Source organism: Carcharodon carcharias, chromosome 20 (genome assembly GCF_017639515.1).
Source record: "Carcharodon carcharias isolate sCarCar2 chromosome 20, sCarCar2.pri, whole genome shotgun sequence".
Lineage (NCBI taxonomy): Eukaryota > Metazoa > Chordata > Chondrichthyes > Lamniformes > Lamnidae > Carcharodon > Carcharodon carcharias.
The window spans coordinates 47,511,419-47,529,893 of NC_054486.1; the positions used below are offsets into that span (position 1 = coordinate 47,511,419).

Here is an 18,475-nt window from a genome sequence, read left to right on the forward strand (position 1 = left end):
ATACAATTATACTCCATTAAATTAAAATACCCAAGAAACTGATTTCTTTGTTGTATTTTTATGAAGTCATCCTGAGTTGAAATCTTTCCAGCTTTAGAATTTGGATTACATTGGGTGGTACAATGAATTAGCACACTAGCATTTCTCGTGTGGATTCCTGGCTACCATCCAGATCTGGGTGAAAATCTATTACTTCTGCTGCCTGTAAATGTTCTAAAATGATTATGAGCAATCTCAACTCAATTCCCTGTGGATAAGAGGCAACAATCATAAAACCATGCACAAGTTAGCTGTGTTCTTTTTTTACAAAGGAGTATTTCAGTCAGAGAGGCTGTAAATGTGGTAATTTGGGAAATAATGAAACCCACATTGATGCAATAGAAGAGAATTTACTGAACTTGGTTTTTCATGTATAAGCTCAAATCAAGTCCATTCAAATCTCTTGCCTGCCAACTGAATGTACTCGATGTGAAATTATTTTGCACAGCTTCAATCCAACTCCTAGTAGGCAAGAAATCCAACTCCTACTAGCGTGAATCCACAGTACAAAACTGTCCCTAATTGATATCGCTTAGCAATCTCACTCAGAGAGGCCATAGGATATCTAAATGGTACAATGGTGATGTTCTTCTAAGGGTTGAGGCATATTCTTGAAGCTAGCAAGAACTTTTACTTCACGTCTATGATAGACCTGTCCTGGGCATGCTTAATGCTGCCACCAGGTGCCCAAAAGATATATATTCCATTCAACTTGATGACCACAAAATGTCTCCATAGTTAAAAACTTAAGGATTATTTATTGACACTGTGATCAAGGCATACTCAACAGTAGATGAGAGGATGTTTCACTCTGCATCTGACTCAAGTTATTGATGACATAGCATAAAGATAGAAGAAAAGCTATTCCAAGAATCTCACCATGCTGTAATAAATACTTACCTTGCTGAAAAATGAAAAATTGAGTCATCGAAAAGGCATAATTCATTGAGAAGAGATAAACTGTCATTAAGTGCAAATAGAACTGTATGCTTTGCTCGTCCATTCTTATATTATTTTTTAAATAATCACTATTTTAATGTGAATTATTAGTTGTCATATCCTTGTGTGAAACCAAATATGTCATCTCTGCACTGCATTAATACAAAATACTTGCATTTACTATCAGTAATTTGCGAAACAACACATAACTCAAGTATATTTTGCATAAAAGCATAACCAACTATATATGCAGAATTTCATCCACAGAAAACACGATAAGATGACTCTATAATTAATTTGAACAACAAACATAGCACAATAGGTTTAAAAGCTGCATGTGCCTTTATGCTATCCAGCAAGTGGTCAAAATATATTCTACTGATCATCCGGATCAAGGAGATATTTCCTTGACAGACATTCCTTATATTTATTCTGAAAACAGTAAGAAACCTGTCATTTGCATACACTTGCATGATTGTTTATTTATAGGATTTTTAAAATCATAAAATAAGTGGTCAAATGAAAATTGTGGACAAACAGATCACCACATATCTCCATCTCTTTAGGTCAAACAATAAAACAAACTATGCACCCACATGTGTCTGACCACATGCACGTGACCCATGCCCAATAGGAAGAGTCCAGATTTGATCTCCATACTGCATTGAGTTTGCTCGCCTCAGCTGGGACAAATTCAGTAGCATTTAATTAAATGGAGGCAAATCAGCTCCTGGTTTCTATCCAGTGATAAAAACAAAAAACTGCGGATGCTGGAAATCCAAAACAAAAATAGAATTACCTGGAAAAACTCAGCATGTCTGGCAGCATCGGTGGAGAAGAAAAGAAAAGAAGAGACGAAAAGGGTCATGAGGACTCGAAACGTCAACTCTTTTCTTCTCTGCCAATGCTGCCAGACCTGCTGAGTTTTTCCAGGTAATTCTGTTTTTGTTTTCTATCCAGTGATCCCTGCTGAAAACCTGTAAATGTGAATACTGCCTGACAGTTGAATATCTTGCCTACATGCAAAACGGTCACTTGGGCAAGATATCAGGGTGTGCTCACTGTTTGCAGAACCGTAATTCAGTAAGGAGCTAAAACATTTAGGAAAAGTGAAAAGAGGTGGAAAAGAATGGCAAGAAAAAGACACTATATCATGCCATATTCATGAAGGTCTTCATCCCACCTCTCTGGGATTTTGGAGGCCTACCTATCTCTGGTTTGGGTTACAGTGACTTAACTGCAAGAAACTTGCAATGATAAAAAATGGATTTTTTTTTACACACATTTGGTACAGATGAGCAGATCAGTCCAATATATGTGATCTGAATGAATTGTTACCAGCTGGTTAGTTTCATGCATATTTTTTCATTAATTAAGCCCAATGAATATTGAAGCTGCTCTGTAAGCTTTCTTATTTAAAAGCAGACAGGTTTGGGCTGCCTAAAGAGACACAATAGTACATGACATAAAAATAGACAATTCAATTCATCAAGGTCATCTCATTTAATGGGCTGGTATTGCAGGCTTTGCTTTCCCGGTAATATTCTCTGAATTCTAACCCAACTTTGACATACCTAGCATTATCTTGCTGTGAGTTTAGGGTTATCCCCCATCAAAACCCCCTGCAATAGAGGCAGCCTTTTAAGTCAATCCAATCATTTGACACATATTGCATTTGGTGGCACTTTAATCCACAAGTTACAAAATATTTCAGGGTTTTAGTTCATGAAATCTTGATGTAAAAGTATGATCTCGGTCATGTTGCTAACTTGGCTTTTACTTACCCTGCTATTTGTGGTTACTTCAAAATTGTTACCTTGAAGATTTTTTTTTGCTCAGGGGACAAAGGTACTGGTCAAAATAAAAATAAAAATACCTGGAAAAACTCAGCAGGTGACAGCATCTGCGGAGAGGAACACAGTTAACGTTTCGAGTCCGTATGACTCTTCAACAGAATTCGAAACGTTAACTGTGTTCCTCTCCACAGATGCTGTCAGACCTGCTGAGTTTTTCCAGGTATATTTATTTTTGTTTTGGATTTCCAGCATCCGCAGTTTTTTGCTTTTATCTTAGTACTCCTCAAAATGTTATGCAGAATCAGCAAATGTGAAAATTATTCAAAATCTAGTATCTCATATTAATTTATTTTCATTTGCTTTTGTTTCCCACTTTCAAAATTAGCCTCTTATGACTGTGCTCAGTGGTTTTAATTGGATTCCAACTGATCCAGTTTCCTGTGTTGGCTGTAACCAGTGAGTATGCCTTCATATTTAGTTGTGGCAAGACAGCATTAGCACCGTTGACTCACTGGTGTAACAGGGAGATGCTTTTGTTGCTAGTGTGAACCGAATCAGTGCAAGACAACCTTTCTGAGCTATCCTTACGTTAGACCAATGCTTTCGAAATTGAATTTCTGTTCATAGCATTATAATGCGATTTTAGTACTAGCGAGGCGAAAATCTCGCCCAAAAATAACACCGGGTCAGCATATTGCCTGGAAATTATATGAATAAGCAACTTGAAGGCCTGTTAAAACTCAACAGTAACTTTCTGTTTTATCGTCTGTTCTTTCGATTTGTTGGTCGAGAAAACAAAGTTAACTAGCCAATGGGAAATTACATTCTGTGTACATTATTCGCTAATCTATTGCATCGTCAAATATCGAAATGCTCCGGGTGTGATGAAAGATCTTCAGGAAATAAATTTCGTTTTGCCTTTGGAGGAGTTGAATAAGAAACATTGAATTATTTCGGGAGCTAACAGGAAAGGCGGTCTTAAAGTGCTCGGGGGGGGGATTGTGGTCCTGACCTCAGCAGAGAACTTGTCATTTTGCACTTTGTCTACACAGGTAACACGACCCTGGAAGAGTGGAAAGGAAATCCCAGCCTTATCATGTTTCACCTGGTCAAGAAACGGTCGTGAACTTTTACCCTGACGACGATCAAGGGAATACAATGGTAATTTAATGTATCTTTAATTAGTTCAGTTTCATTCTAACCTTCCCAAAGCGTTGGAAAATGTTCCTGAATGATTCATTTAACGCCACACGGAATTTTCAGCTGCATCCGCCCAAATTCTTACTATACTGCCTTACTGATTTGAATAAAATCAGATAACTTATATGCTGGTAAAGTCGGAGAACAATTTTGAGTTGTTACTATACAATAATAAGCCTCAATTTTTCGTGCCATATTGTGTCGGAGGCCGGACACTGTATGTGTAATTGTACATTGCAAAGGTCGAAAGCAACATAGTGCATGCACTGATTGTTTAAGAATGGCTACTAGTAGTCTCAGCAGATGAATTTATGGACTTTTACGTCACCCCTTTCACATATAGAGAACTCACTTGAATTGGAATGATCCAATTAATTTTGCAACATTGTTAAAATCCACCCTGCGCATATTGCTCTTTAGATGCTAATGAGACCTTTCTGAAACCGTCAGCGTCCCCGGAGTCGCTCTCTCCAGATGGATGGTTTGTTCTCCGATATACGCTGACTCTTTTCTCCGTATCTATTGCCAACGCTGCTCCTTAATTACTGGAAACTATTTTTGCAGGTAAGCCGTAGCACGTGCGAATATATGAACCAGTTTAGTTACAGCCAATTAATTTGCTCCCTTTGCACGATGTGGTGCGGCGGTGTGAGGCAGGTAAGAGCAGTTTTCAAAGGGGATTTTCTTCCTCTACCTTGGAAAGGGGTCATCTGTATTTTGTATTTGTATTTAGGACATGTCCAGTCCTCATACCTACAATCATAAAATAAAATTAACTCACTAAATTATATTTCAAAGATTAAACTATATTTACACATTTAAGGTATCAAGATGACGTAAATATTTTTGATTCTGCAAACTTCAGCAGAATTCTCCAAGGCACTAAAATCGGAGCTCTTCGGAAATTGTTTAGTACCTAATTTCATATATGAACACGAGTTAACGTTCTCTTTAAAATGATCTTCAGGCAGAACTGAATATATAATTACTCTTAATGGGTTTATCACTGAACACATGATGCACAACTCGAACCGACTTTTTGGGGTGAGATGTGGGACACTTACAACTGCACCTCAGGGAGAATTAAAGCGAAGAACAGTTGCGGAATCCCAGCAGCTCGGACTGGTTAATGCAGGCCAAGTGCGTGAAATTGTATCTTAGGGATCTGCAACTAGATCAGTCCGCGATCATCAATTTATTTAAACAATGAAACCATAGAGGACGATCATGTTAGCAGCTCTTTTGTTATACACTATCCTTTTAAACATTGTTACCATTACACACAGTAAGTGTGCAGGCGTACAACTGTGTATACGGATGTGGTAAACTGACAAGACTTGGTGCATTTATTATTCTTATTTTACAAACTGTACACGGACTTAGTTTGCTAAGGAGATGTGAAAACTATTTGATAGTTTCAAGTACGCGCTCCTGGGATTTACGAGAACGGATTTGCTCCGGGCTCAATTGGCGAAGGATGCACAGCTCAAAGTATGAATTGATTCATTGACCAACATTACTCGGTGGCTGTTTAACTGTGTCTCTTTGGCAGATCCAACTTGTAATCGTGACAATAACAAATGAACTGGAGATAGTTCCCTTCGCAATATTACCCCATTCAGAACTGCATAGTATTTTTTAAATGAAGATAACGAGATCTTCTTGGTAAAAAGAGGTCATGGTGTTCTTTCTGCTTTTCTTTACAGAACAAATTGAGTCAATTCAATCTCTTCGCATCTTTCAAAGAGTTCGTGATTCTGACAAAACTTCAAATATTACATTTCAAATATCACATTTCAGTTAGTTAAAGAAGGAAAACGCCATGGCCTGGGTGGATGAACAACAGTTTCCGTCAAGACTTTGAAAGGGAACAAGTAAACAGGTTCATGGTGGGCGCTTGCTCCAATCGGATTTCAATCTCCCTAACCTTTCATATGAAAATAAAGGGCGTCCAATTAGACTGAAAATAATTTCAAAACACTGCGTAAATCACATCACAAAAAGAAGGCAGCATATAAAGAGTAAAACACAGATCATTTAGTTTTCATTTGACTATTTACACTTTTGTCTCCCCGGTGTGTGAGATTTTCAAGCACGCGTTGTCAGCTGCAAGTCCACAGTTTCTCTTTCATGCGGTGTTTGGGACCCAGCTCACGGGCGGAGCAGTAAACTTATGGTGTTAGACAGAGAGGGGGAGTCCAGGCCTATTCATTTTGTTCGGGTTAACATCTCTGATCCAAAAGCTGTCGCGTTGCTAGGCGCTACATAAAACCAATGCACAAACTGAAGTTGCATTTATTGATGACTTGGAGCCAAGGCTGTTGCTGGCTGCAAACTCCTAAAGAGGGTAACCCGAGGTACGTGATCTTGAATACAAACTATTCTTCCATTCTGCATTTTTACGACCTATCGCGACGAAATAAGGACGAAGAATGCGTTTATTTACACCATTCCTCAAAGACGTCACACGGCAGAGTAAATTCTACCTCAGGCTAATTACATCTGCCACTTTCAGTCCAATTCGTCTCTTTCAGGGTAGGAATGTCGCTCAGCCTAATACCTTATTAAACAGACATTTGTTTAGATTTCTAAATGAACAACAGACAGAAAAGGTCCATCGCCCTTTGTAGGCTGTCACCAAACATGTGGATTTCAGATTGCAGCTCACATAACCGTGTAATTTCATGAATTGCATGGGGTCAGAGCCGAATGTCCCAGAAATAATTTGTTTTTGGAATGCTACCGTTATTGGTTGAGATAAGATATTTGCTGGTCCAAAGGTTTGCTAACGGTGCTATCGATAGACAAGCTGCTAGACCAACTATCTCTTTTACAGTTTACTGATTTACCGGAGTAAGGCATTTTACACAATGCAGTCTGATGGGCAGGATTCTAAACGAAATGTTTATTAAATTATCCCCAGTGTTGACGTTTTGTTGAAATGTGTTCTGTGAGGCTTGGTAGTTTTAACAGGCATGTTTAAAGCTGTTAACAGGCCAAACAAATCACATAAGTGCGCAATTTACCTCTTTGAGTATTTGCATTTATCGCCTTTCTGAAAATTTGCTGTACAGATGGGTAAGGTTAACTTCAAATTGCAAAGAAAAGTCCGGTTGTAGCTAAGGTACATTGTTGTTGGGAGGATGCACCAGAGATAAAAGCAAACTCGAGTCATTAACTGTGCCACAACATCTCGGGTTTTCTCGGCCCGTTTAATCGTTGGGAAAAATGCGTCCCCTGGTTTCGTTTTTGATGCCGGATTAATTTATCGTTTCTCATCCCATTGCTATAGTTTGTCTTTCCTATTGTTTCCGAGTTAAACCAATTAGTCTATTTACAAATCCAATAGGGACTATTTTCAATGACTCAAGTCTGGCCCCGCTGAGTGGCAGCCAGTTGGATCTGAGTGGTGTCTGTAGTTGAGGCAGGTGTGCAATAAGAACAGAGTATCCTAACGCTTAGGTGAGAGCTGATTATTCAAATAAAGAAAGATCTGGGCAAATCGGGAAAGGAGGCAGGATCTGTGGGCAGTTAAATCACTACGCATATCCCCAGCACTACTCAAAGTGTTCGCGTCCCACCACTTCCTTACTCTCGCAGTCTCCATTCTATCTTTCGCACGGTGCTTCAGCCAGAGTACATCCGCGGTGGGATTTTATTTTGGGGGCAAGCTTTGATGTTCGTTCATTGTACTCTGCCTCCATGATGTTAGGTACGGTGAAGATGGAAGGACACGAAGCGTCCGAGTGGAGCAGTTATTACGGGGAACCGCAGGAGGTAAGTCAAAGTAACAGTTGCACCTTATTTTGAGTTGAGCCCTTGCGGCATCAAGTAATAGATCACATGAAGAGCGCTGGATTATTTAGCGGCTTCATTTCAAGCCATGTTTTATGGGCAGTTTGCCGAGGAACTTTTTTTTTACAAAATTGGACAATGTTCAGTCGAAATATGTCTAGCAGGTGTTACATGGCCGCTTGAGGTGTCTCAAAATGAAGGGATACCAAAGCATAATGCTAATACTGTAGTTAATAAAACTGTTTGGTGTTGTCCATTTGTGTATTCGATACAGGAGGTAAATGAGCCGCAAAGTTAATGACCGCGAGATGGCATCAGAGAGAGGAGGGAGTTGAGCCCGCTCTCTCTCCCGCTCCAGTGTTTACAGGACCGGCCAGAGATCAGAGAGGGAATCTTAACAAGCCATCAATAATAACCAGTAGCACTATTGTACTATTACTGTTACTCCTGGGAGGAAACTCTTCCAATGTTATATTTTATTTTAAGAGGCGTGGCTTTCTCACCTCATTTTACTTTAATGAGTCCGAAGGTTTATTTTCCTCTCACTACCAGCGTGTAGTAAAAGATAAGTTTCCAGTCAAAATAGCCGGTGAGCAATATGTTCTGAATTTTAAAAAAAACTTGGCATCCTGACCCGTCAAACTAACACTTTATTTTATTGTGAAGGCCTATTCAGCGGTGCCAGTAAACAGCATGAACCCAGGACTTGGCAGCATGAACAGCTACATGAGCATGAACACCATGGGCACCGGCGGCAACATGACCACGGGCTCCTTTAACATGTCCTACGGGAACCCAGGGATCGGCACGGGGCTGAGCCCGGGCATGGCTGGGATGCCAGGCAGCGGAGCCGGTGGCATGAACGGCATGGGCGCCGGGGTGACGGCCATGAGCTCGGCCATCAGCCCCAATATGAGCAGCCCGCAGGCACCCATGAACGCCCTGAGCCCTTATTCGAGCATGAGCCCGGCCATCAGCCCCATGGCTTACAGTCAGAGTAACCTGAGCCGGCCCAGGGACAGCAAAACTTTCCGGCGCACCTACCCACACGCCAAGCCGCCTTACTCCTACATCTCCCTCATCACCATGGCCATCCAGCAGGCTCCCAGCAAGATGCTGACTCTCAGTGAGATTTACCAGTGGATCATGGACCTCTTCCCGTATTACCGGCAGAACCAGCAGCGCTGGCAGAACTCCATCAGGCACTCTCTCTCCTTCAATGACTGCTTCATCAAGGTGGCCCGCTCCCCCGACAAGCCGGGGAAAGGCTCCTACTGGACACTGCACCCGGACTCAGGCAACATGTTTGAGAACGGCTGCTACCTGCGGCGCCAGAAACGCTTCAAGTGCGAGAAGAAGTCGGCGCTGAAAACGGCCTCGGACGGAGGGAGGAAAGAGGCGGCCGCTTCCTCCAGCCCCGCCGGTAACCCCAGCACCGGGGGTCGGGGTACGGCCGAGGGCACGGCGGCCCTCAGCGACTCGAGCAGCTCCTCCAGCCCGGACACAGGGCCTCAGGCCGACATCAAGTCTCCAGCTCCGCTGGTGAGCTCGGGCCCGGCCATCGGGGGCACCATGAGCCCCCACCCTCACCCTCACCCTCACCCCCACCCTCAGTCTCAGCCGCACATGGGCCACGTGTCGGCCGCCGACTCACAGCAGGTTCACCACCTAAAGGGAGACCCTCATTACTCCTTCAATCACCCCTTCTCTATCAATAACCTCATGTCGTCTGAGCAGCAGCATCACAAGATGGACTTGAAGGCTTACGAACAGGCCATGCACTACTCCAGCTATGGGAACAGCATGACCAGCGGGCTAACCCTCAGCTCAATGGGCAAGAGCAGCTTGGATCCCTCGGTTCTGACAAGCGACACTTCCTATTACCAAGGTGTGTATTCCAGACCTGTTCTCAACACTTCTTAGTCTTGCACGCGAAACCAAGAAGCTCAAATCGTCATATAATAATTAACAATATTCCCTTTTTGGGATTGCTCTTCGTGCACCTTGCGTGCAAAGACTTACTTTATAACGTTTATATGTATAAAAACTGTGGAAGTGTAAAGTAGCTGCAAGGTTTGGCGATGAATCACGACTGTACATTTCGCGGAGAATATATCGCAAACATCTGCAGAATGTATTTAATTTTTTTTTAGAAACGTGGTGTATAATTCTAGAATCGGTTGTGTTATACTGTACTTCTGCGTGCCCACTCAACATTTCCAGAGACTGCAATATAAAGCCCCAAGGCTTGTCTTAACTACAAAAAAGATGAGCGGGGAGGGGAGCTTTGTGTAAGGAGTGCGGGGGTTAAATGAAATGAGCTGCTTGGAGAAAATAATTGTGTTAATTCTACGGAACTGCTCGTTAAAAGTTCCGCTGGACGCTGTGCAGTGTTTTTTATAGTGAAAAACGAAGGCCGTTTCTTGACCTGTTTCGCGTGTTCATGTCAACTCATTTACAAAGACATTTTTAAAAACGGGTTGATTGTTAAAAAATGAACCAAACGTTACCTGCATCAGGAATCGCGGGAATTCACCCTATTTTTCGTTCCACGATGCCTTTTAACTCTTAATTCCATTCAGTGTTAATGCACTTTCCCCCGTTTTTAGCTGTTTAGAAATGTTGGTGTTAGCATATAGCCAGGCGGGTTCTTGCGGCTTTTCTCAATGTGCCTAATTTATTGCATGATCTACTCTAGGTCCTTTCTAGTTTTAAGTTGTTTAAAAATAATGATACAAATTACAAATGGAATTTAAGGAATTGTTAATTTTGTATTTGTAATTCTATGAAAATGAATAAAATTATTTTGATTTGATGAGAAAAATAAAAAAGATTAATTCGCACCCACCTTGTGCTTTGTTATTCGTCAGATCACTCACCAATAAGCTGTTTTTTTAAATCAAAAATACTTCTCCCAGTATTGCAGTAAAAGTGAGTGATTCCCATTAATTAAAAGGGAACTTTGGAGTTTAGAATGTTTACACGATAAATAATACCACCGTCAAATCAATGATTATAACTATTACAGTCTGCTGATCTTTTCAAAAATATCAAAGAAAGGTCAGGGTGAATTTCAATTGTTCTTCGCTGATTATCTGTATAAAATAACTCTTGCTGCTTTGGTTGTATAAATATAGTTTCCAACATAAAAGTCACCAGATTCACTGTGAACATTTTCAAATACCCCAGCAGGACATTCCCAAAACCGAAAACAATCCAGTGAGCCTGTGCTCGGATTTTCTCAACATGTTCCCCTTATGGAACGATTTAATCACTATGTTTTGGGTATTTATAATTAATATCAGCACGTTCTAAGAAGCCAGGTCTCACTTTTAAAAAAAAAACAAGATAGCCAAAGGATCACAATTTCAGCACATTGTCGTTTTCAATTAAACAACGCAGCTCTGAGTTGGTATAAAAATCACAAGGTGCACAATCAAAACCAAGTATTTTGGAAGACCAATTAGAGACCAGCTGCGAGTTCATGATTTGTATTTTAAAATAGGAAACTGGTGCTCCAAACGCTACCCCTGTATATGAAAAGCGAGTGTCCAGACTGATTATATTTCGCAATGGAAAATTCACTTACAAAAATTACGTTTAATATTGTCAGTTATTAAAATTACCTGTGGGTTTATTTCATTTTCATACATGAACGTTACTTCATTGGTCCTCATTTCAGAAACAGTGCTCGCTGATCCTTATGTGTTTTACTCTACCCAACCGCATGCATTATCCCCGATAATTTATAAAGTCTGCGCAGAACAGATGAAAAAAGGTTTGGCAGCCTGTTTCCTTTGTCACGCTGAGAACAAGTACAGAGCATTGTCTATTACAAATGTTACAATGTGTGACAGAATTACATTTCTTTGTATCTGGTTACAAAACACTTTGTAATTTCGACTCGTACAAGTGGATTTTGGAAATGAATAGCTTTGGCTTTGATCACTGTTCACTGGCAGGACACACACATTGTCCGAGTAACCGTGAAATTCTTTTAATTATCATGTAATTGCCCCCTGATGAGTGAAAAAATGTAGTGCGAAATTGAGAAGAGGAGGTAGCGAATTCCCTGAATATCCATGATTGTACTCGTTGTCTGCACCAACAATGTGAACATTGCTAATTCACATTTTATTTTTTGTATAACAGCATATTTCCAAACAAATGCAGGAGAATCCTAATACCTAGATAACTAAATTGAAAATTCATTTTATGATTGCCTGGAAATATATTAAATCCAGGTGTGTATAAAATAGCTGCGGAGAAAAGGTCAAATTGTAATTCGTTCGCATCACCGCAGTTCAATATATTTACAGAAAAGCGAATTATTATTTTTGTAAATACGCTGTTGCAAGGAGTTACCATTGGATAGCGGGCGATTGTATTGTATATTTTTCTTAATAAGGATTTTGAACATCGTTAATCAGATTGAATACGGGGTTCCATGGAAAGTGTACCGGCACATTTAAATTACATCGCCTGCCTGGATTCCATTGTACAGCGCGGTCAGATGTGTACATGATTTATATACAATCATTAAATGACGAGAGGGGTTCAACCTATATACTGCCTGCTATTTCATACACTTTCAAATTCTATAAAATCGCGTTTCATTCAATTTGCTTTTGCAAATAACATTTGCCAAACGAGGTGATTTGCGTTTTTAACTTTTCAAGAGAAACTTTTTAGGGTTAGCACGTCGGTAGGATATTAGAAAGCAATGCCTACTGTATTGCATTCATTTCATCATTCTAACTTATTATTTCCGCCCGTGTGTGGGTGGTGTTCTAGTTTGGGTAATTAGTAATAATGCCTGTTGGAAGTCTGGGGTTGCTGTATCTACAATGTTGATTTAATTTACGTTTTCTTCTTTTATAATAAGTTTAGTTTTGAGTAAGAACATTGTAGCAGAAGTAATCGCTGCAAATAGAGCAGGTGCTTACCGTTTGCGAACAGAATTATTCTTATTCGTATTAGCTTCTGATACCATCAGAACATATCGGCAAATTAAGTTCTTAAGAAATTCCATTGACCTTTCTTCGATTGTTCTCGATGGCAAATTTGTAAGAAGAGTCAAACCCTGACGGTTGAATGTAAAATCGAACAATACAGGAGGTGCTTGTTTTCTTTGGTGCTAAAGTCAATAGAAGAAACTAGCGTTCAGACAAAGTATGGAGAACCCTTCAGATCTCAATCCCCTCCCCCACTTTTACCAGCAAGAACATTTACAGCTTTTATTACACCACGGGCAAAGGTGCATTTAACTTTTTACAGTAAAACTGGCAATTATATAAACATGCTCAGAAACAGGGGGAGAATCAGAGTACTGTTTGATTCTCAAACGTGACATTGAAATGATGTGTAGTGGAGTGTTATTTGTTTATTTCATCAAAACATTTAACGAACTTATTTTATTTACACATACATTGTCCTAATGGGAAAAAGATAATTGTGTTTCGCTTTGGTATCCAGTTGCTATCCTCAGTTTCCCCCTGCACATCTGAGCAATTGCATATTTCCTAATGCACCTTCAAACAATTTTCAATTCTGCAAAGGTCGGCAAAAGGGACTGAGGAAAAGCGATATATACTTTAACTCTAAAAGCAAACAAAAGTGCGAAAATACTGAAGTCAAAGCAGTTACGGTTAGACACAAAATGCTGCATGTGATTTTAGTATATTTAAGCGCAATTGTTCATTTTTAATATGGTTACATCGAATGTTAAGACAACCGCTGACAGCTCTGCATTTAGAACTTTGCTCTGTTTCACAAGCTCCTTCCTTTATTGCAATCTGATTATTTTCTCATTGTGATTTCTAATCCATCAGTGTGGGGCCGAGAGCTTTTCGAGTTAATAATTTTCTTTATGAGACTAGCCAGATTCAGAAGTCTGCATTATGCCTTTCTGAATACACTGACGCGTTACATGTGAAGCTTATTCTGTTCTCTGCATTTAATATGGTATGACGTTAATAGAAAGGCAACTGCTTCTAATTTACCCTAAGAAGTATTCTTCCTGCGCTAATGCACACAGTTGGGAATACGATGAAACGTCCACCGAAGAACGGGATATTGTAAAGCGAGAAATGGTTTGGAACGTATTTTCTGTTCGATATTAGTTGTCAAGTGACTTATGTAATTTTGCACCCAGGATAGTCAAATATAATTCCAGCCTTCATAACGTTGTCCTGGATGCTTTTAAAATAGGAGGGAAGATGTTTTTAGTTTAACCGCGTTGGATTCCATGAAAATATGTTGCTTGTGTGTGATAAAATGATAACCGTACATGAAAAATAGTATTAAGTTGGCGTGCGCGGAAAGAGGCGCCAATGGCGTGGATCATGTATCTGAACATTCTGCCACCGTGACTTTGTGCAAATTACTTACTCTCAATCGATAGATTTTCTGATTATTTTGCAACTTTAATACAAAAATCGATGTATAATCGCTCAACATGGTTGTTGCATAAAGGAATACGAGCGCCGCTCTCAATGATGAGAAAGGACAGGGCAGAAAGTTTAACTCAGATAAAGGGCATTCTCGTCGCCATCGTCAACGTCATCATTAAATCAATGGTTAATACAATTGGGCTAGAATTAAAATGCTTGAAATAAAACTCTAACTCGTGGGTGCAGTCAGTACTTAAAACATGCAAAGTATTTGGTCGGTTATCTTAATTTCTAATTAGCATACCTGAATATAAAATCAGGACTGATTAACTTTATCTAGGTCGTCAGAACGAAACATTGAGAATTAATGTAAATCGCAACCCTAATTCCTTTAGAGTGTATTTTAAAGAAGGAAAGGGCGTGTGTGTATCCACTTTCGTTCTTCGTCGTTCCTCGATTTTCACAGCACTTACAGATCACTTTTGTAAATGATAATGTAACACTGGATGAAAAAGATTTTCAGATTTCAAAGTTACGGTGTGATCAAAACATTTCGTATGGCATGAAACACGAAACATCAATTATTTTTTAAGAACAGCACAACAAGGCCGAGTCTGCATTTGCAACCCGCAAAGAAATCCATCGAAGCTAACTTTAGAGATAGAAGGTTGAACAATGTCGGTCAATGGACACTCAGCCCTATATTTTTTTCCTAGATAAATCTTCCAGTTTTAAGGACGGCATAGAAGCAACCAAGGCAGCTGTGAGCGAGTTCACTTTGTATTCTCCTGACATTTAGCGTTTTGTTCCATCCCACAAGCTTCTTGGGTTCAGTGTTGTTCTTTTCCCCCTTTGTGACTTCTAATCCACCAGACTGGGGCCAAGAGTTTTTCAATGCGAACTTTGAACAGGACAAACAACGTCTCATGACCTCTGACAGGAACTGGATTTAACAACCACTACCTGGGTAAAGAATGTGTGTCTCTCTATAAGATGAAAATATACCAAACTGGAAACCGCAACCAATATTAATTAAGCGAAAAAGGCGGATCTTTCATGTAATTGCTCTCATTTCTGGACAAGTCCCCCAATTTACTTCAACTAGTATCATTTGCTCATATCTCCTTGCAAACTAAACCGTGTAAGGTATAACCGAAAGCCTCAATTTCTATAGACGGTAAATACAATCGTGAACAATTTCCGACTATAATTTGTGTAGATAGTTAAAATTTCATTTTCGACCTCTTTGTGCAATAGCGCGGGAATAATCTCGTGTTTGGTGTTGTGTGTTTCGCGTTCCTGAGTCTGGAAATAAATGCGATCAAAATTGAAAATATATAGACAAACTGCTAATCTCAATACGATCTGAAGATTAGTACCATTTACATTTATAATACATGACGTTTGGTTACTGGACTTTTTAAAACGGTATACAGTGGGTTACATTGGTTAAGTGCATCTTGTAAGTAAACGCCGCACCCAATACGGCATCGAAAAATTTGATTTAAGACTGCCCAGTTTATCATTACTGGTCATTCTAAATGGCGGTGTCCCAAACAAATATTTAAACAAATATTTAATTTTCCATCTCTCTTTTGTTATTTGCAATTTGATTCGCCAGTTGATCAGTTGAAATCATTATTGGAATTATTTTACTGATTTTAATGAAAATACGGTCACTGGTTTCGATGCAGAAGTGTAATCTGTGTGATTGACATAGGAAGACTAGTTTGTGAATATTCCTGTTTTGCCGTTCAAATCAACAAAATATTGGCGGACATAAACTGACACAATACAAAACTATCTTATAACCAAAATCGAATACTGGTTGTTTCTTTTCTTGGTAAGGCTTCAAGTATTTTAAAACTCTATCGGATTGGATTGTTCGGGTACATGTTGATCTCAATCGTTCAGGGTTCGGAACAAATGAATGTTTGTCATAACGTTGTGTTAAGGGTCGCTATTATATCGATACCAGCTATATTGCTTTCCCAATTTATTTATATTTGGGTTTGTTAGGCTAAATGCTACCAGTCTATTTCAGCAGGGAAGCAAGATACAATTATTTAAATTGTTTTGAAAATAACATATAATCTTCAAACAAATAAATGCTGTATTGTCATACTGAATTTATTGAGAAACAAGGAAAATGTCTTGTTTTGCCAATAACATTTTAATATCGAACATGCCAAGGAATTATTTGTAACATTCCCTCACAGAGGTACATCAAAGTCGGAGGCCATGTGATCTGTGGTAAGGAGCTTCGCTTCTTGCTCACGTTTGCTTGTTATGGTCAGTTTTCATTTCCCTCAATCTAAATAAAATATCATCATCTTCCTTGACTCTGAGGACCTTCGGACTTCCCCAGTGCCTCATTAGGTGCAGATAGTAAAGATCTAGACCGACTTACTATTGGTCTCTTTTAACATTGCTGTAACTTTCCTTTCCATTTTCAGTTGCGATTGCACCCGGGACACGATTTTTTCCCTGAGAATTAGCATTTAGCTCCACACCAGTGTGGTCAGCGAGCAGAAGTAATTAGATCTAAGGGTCTGTATTAAAAGCTAACATATGTTATCAGCAGGCAAAGCACCAACGCAAAGGAGGATGAAGACTTTGGCGCTACTTGTTGCTCCCGTTATGAGGTAGTTCTCATATGTCCATCAAAAGGCCCGACTCTTTCTTGTGCCGTATGGGCAAAAATTTCGACAACAATGCCCGAACCCTTTCATTTCAAAGCAGCTATCAGTGTGGCGGCTCGGCGAGTTTTGTGTTCTCTTTCTTCTCGTTTTAAACCCACTACAGCCAAAGACGTGTTAATACCTTTTGATAGGGATTGAATTCATTATCTCCAATAACACAATTGTGCTTGGCCAACGAAAAGAGCAAAGCAATACCCTTCAGACCAGAAGGGGAAAAAAGAGGTGGGAGAAGTGGAGAGAAGATCTCTAAAGAAATCTGCTAGGAGTGCAGCTGCTCTTTTATCAGAAGTTTATACACAGTTTTACAAGAGCATTGCAAAAATATATGAAGGATCGACTTAACTGTCTTTAGCCTGCTAGCGCAAAACCTGGAAAATAAAACACAATTGCCGACTTTAGAAGAAGCAGCGATTGAGATGTCATGCAGTTGTATGTGTCGCTGGCATCTAGCTGACAAGTTGCTATAAAGTAGCATTAAATTGATCATATGGATATGGATCACATTCTTCCTGGATCTTCTAATATAATCTAAGATAAATTGTAACCATGATCCAAAGGTATCCATTTTAATGGTGAACGTAACTTCCACCCTCAATAGAAATTTTACAAGGATTGTCCATATCCCTCAATTGACTCTACCCATGTGGTACCACAGTTCGGAGCACACAGGGGGTTTTCTATTTGGCACGTTGGATAACACGGGAAGCGAACACATCAAGCACACTGCACTGGATTCCACATATTGACCTTAAATAAGACATTATTTGTACAATAATTGGGAGCGATATTGCTAACGTGCTTCGGACTTTTTCTGGTGTTTAGTTGGTGCAGTAGCAGGTGTTGGTTGCAGCAGGAGTGTATGAAACACAACAGACGTAGAAGATTTACTGTCGTTATAGCAACCGGATCAACCACGCTTTCTCAGATCGCATTCATCTTTTCTGTCCTCGTAACACGTTTTTAATTAAACCGTATAAAAAGTTGTTTTGTAGTCTTGTCGACATCTTTTCCGTTTCAAAATGGTTAATCAGGCTTCATCGTCTTTTGTTGGATGAGCAAGCGTGTAACATAATCTGTTGCATTTCCAACAACTGAGGCGTTATCACTTCATCAGTGCTCCCCATATAGTTATTATTCTAAAATAATTTACTGCTAATGTCATAATTGACAAAGAGCTTTACATTCAGTCGACACGTAAATTTTAAAGAGAAAGATCCCGCCCCCCCCCCCCCCCCCTTCACATGGCCACTTTTCTTTTGATGTTGGACTGAACAGCTGAGACAATGTATTTATTTGACAGCACAGGATTATCGACAACAGAAAACGACTTAGGACAGAAAACATCCAGTGCGGACTCTTTGGTATTAGAGCAAGGACACCCAGGTTGTGCCATCTCCAGGGTTACGGCTGGAGGTGGATTCTACAAGATCTAATGGTGTTCTTTATTGGAGGGGAGGGACTCTCAGCAGCTAGCCCCTGTCAGAACAAAAACTTACACGGTCACATCTAAGGGAGATCCAATAAAAGCATCACCAGTGTTCACACGTAATCGATGCTCTCACAAACTAGGCATTATAGTAATCTGGAGACTGAGATTGAAATATATAGCACC

General features: G+C 39.8%; 1 protein-coding gene across 1 annotated transcript; it reads left to right on the forward strand.

The window, feature by feature from the left end:
* The first annotated feature begins 7,679 nt into the window (after positions 1 to 7,679).
* Positions 7,680 to 9,692, forward strand: foxa1 (forkhead box A1). Its single transcript, XM_041214943.1, has 2 exons — positions 7,680 to 7,751; positions 8,436 to 9,692. Exons 1-2 carry the CDS (start codon positions 7,680 to 7,682, stop codon positions 9,690 to 9,692), a joined length of 1,329 nt encoding a protein of 442 aa, XP_041070877.1.
* The last annotated feature ends 8,783 nt before the right edge of the window (positions 9,693 to 18,475 follow it).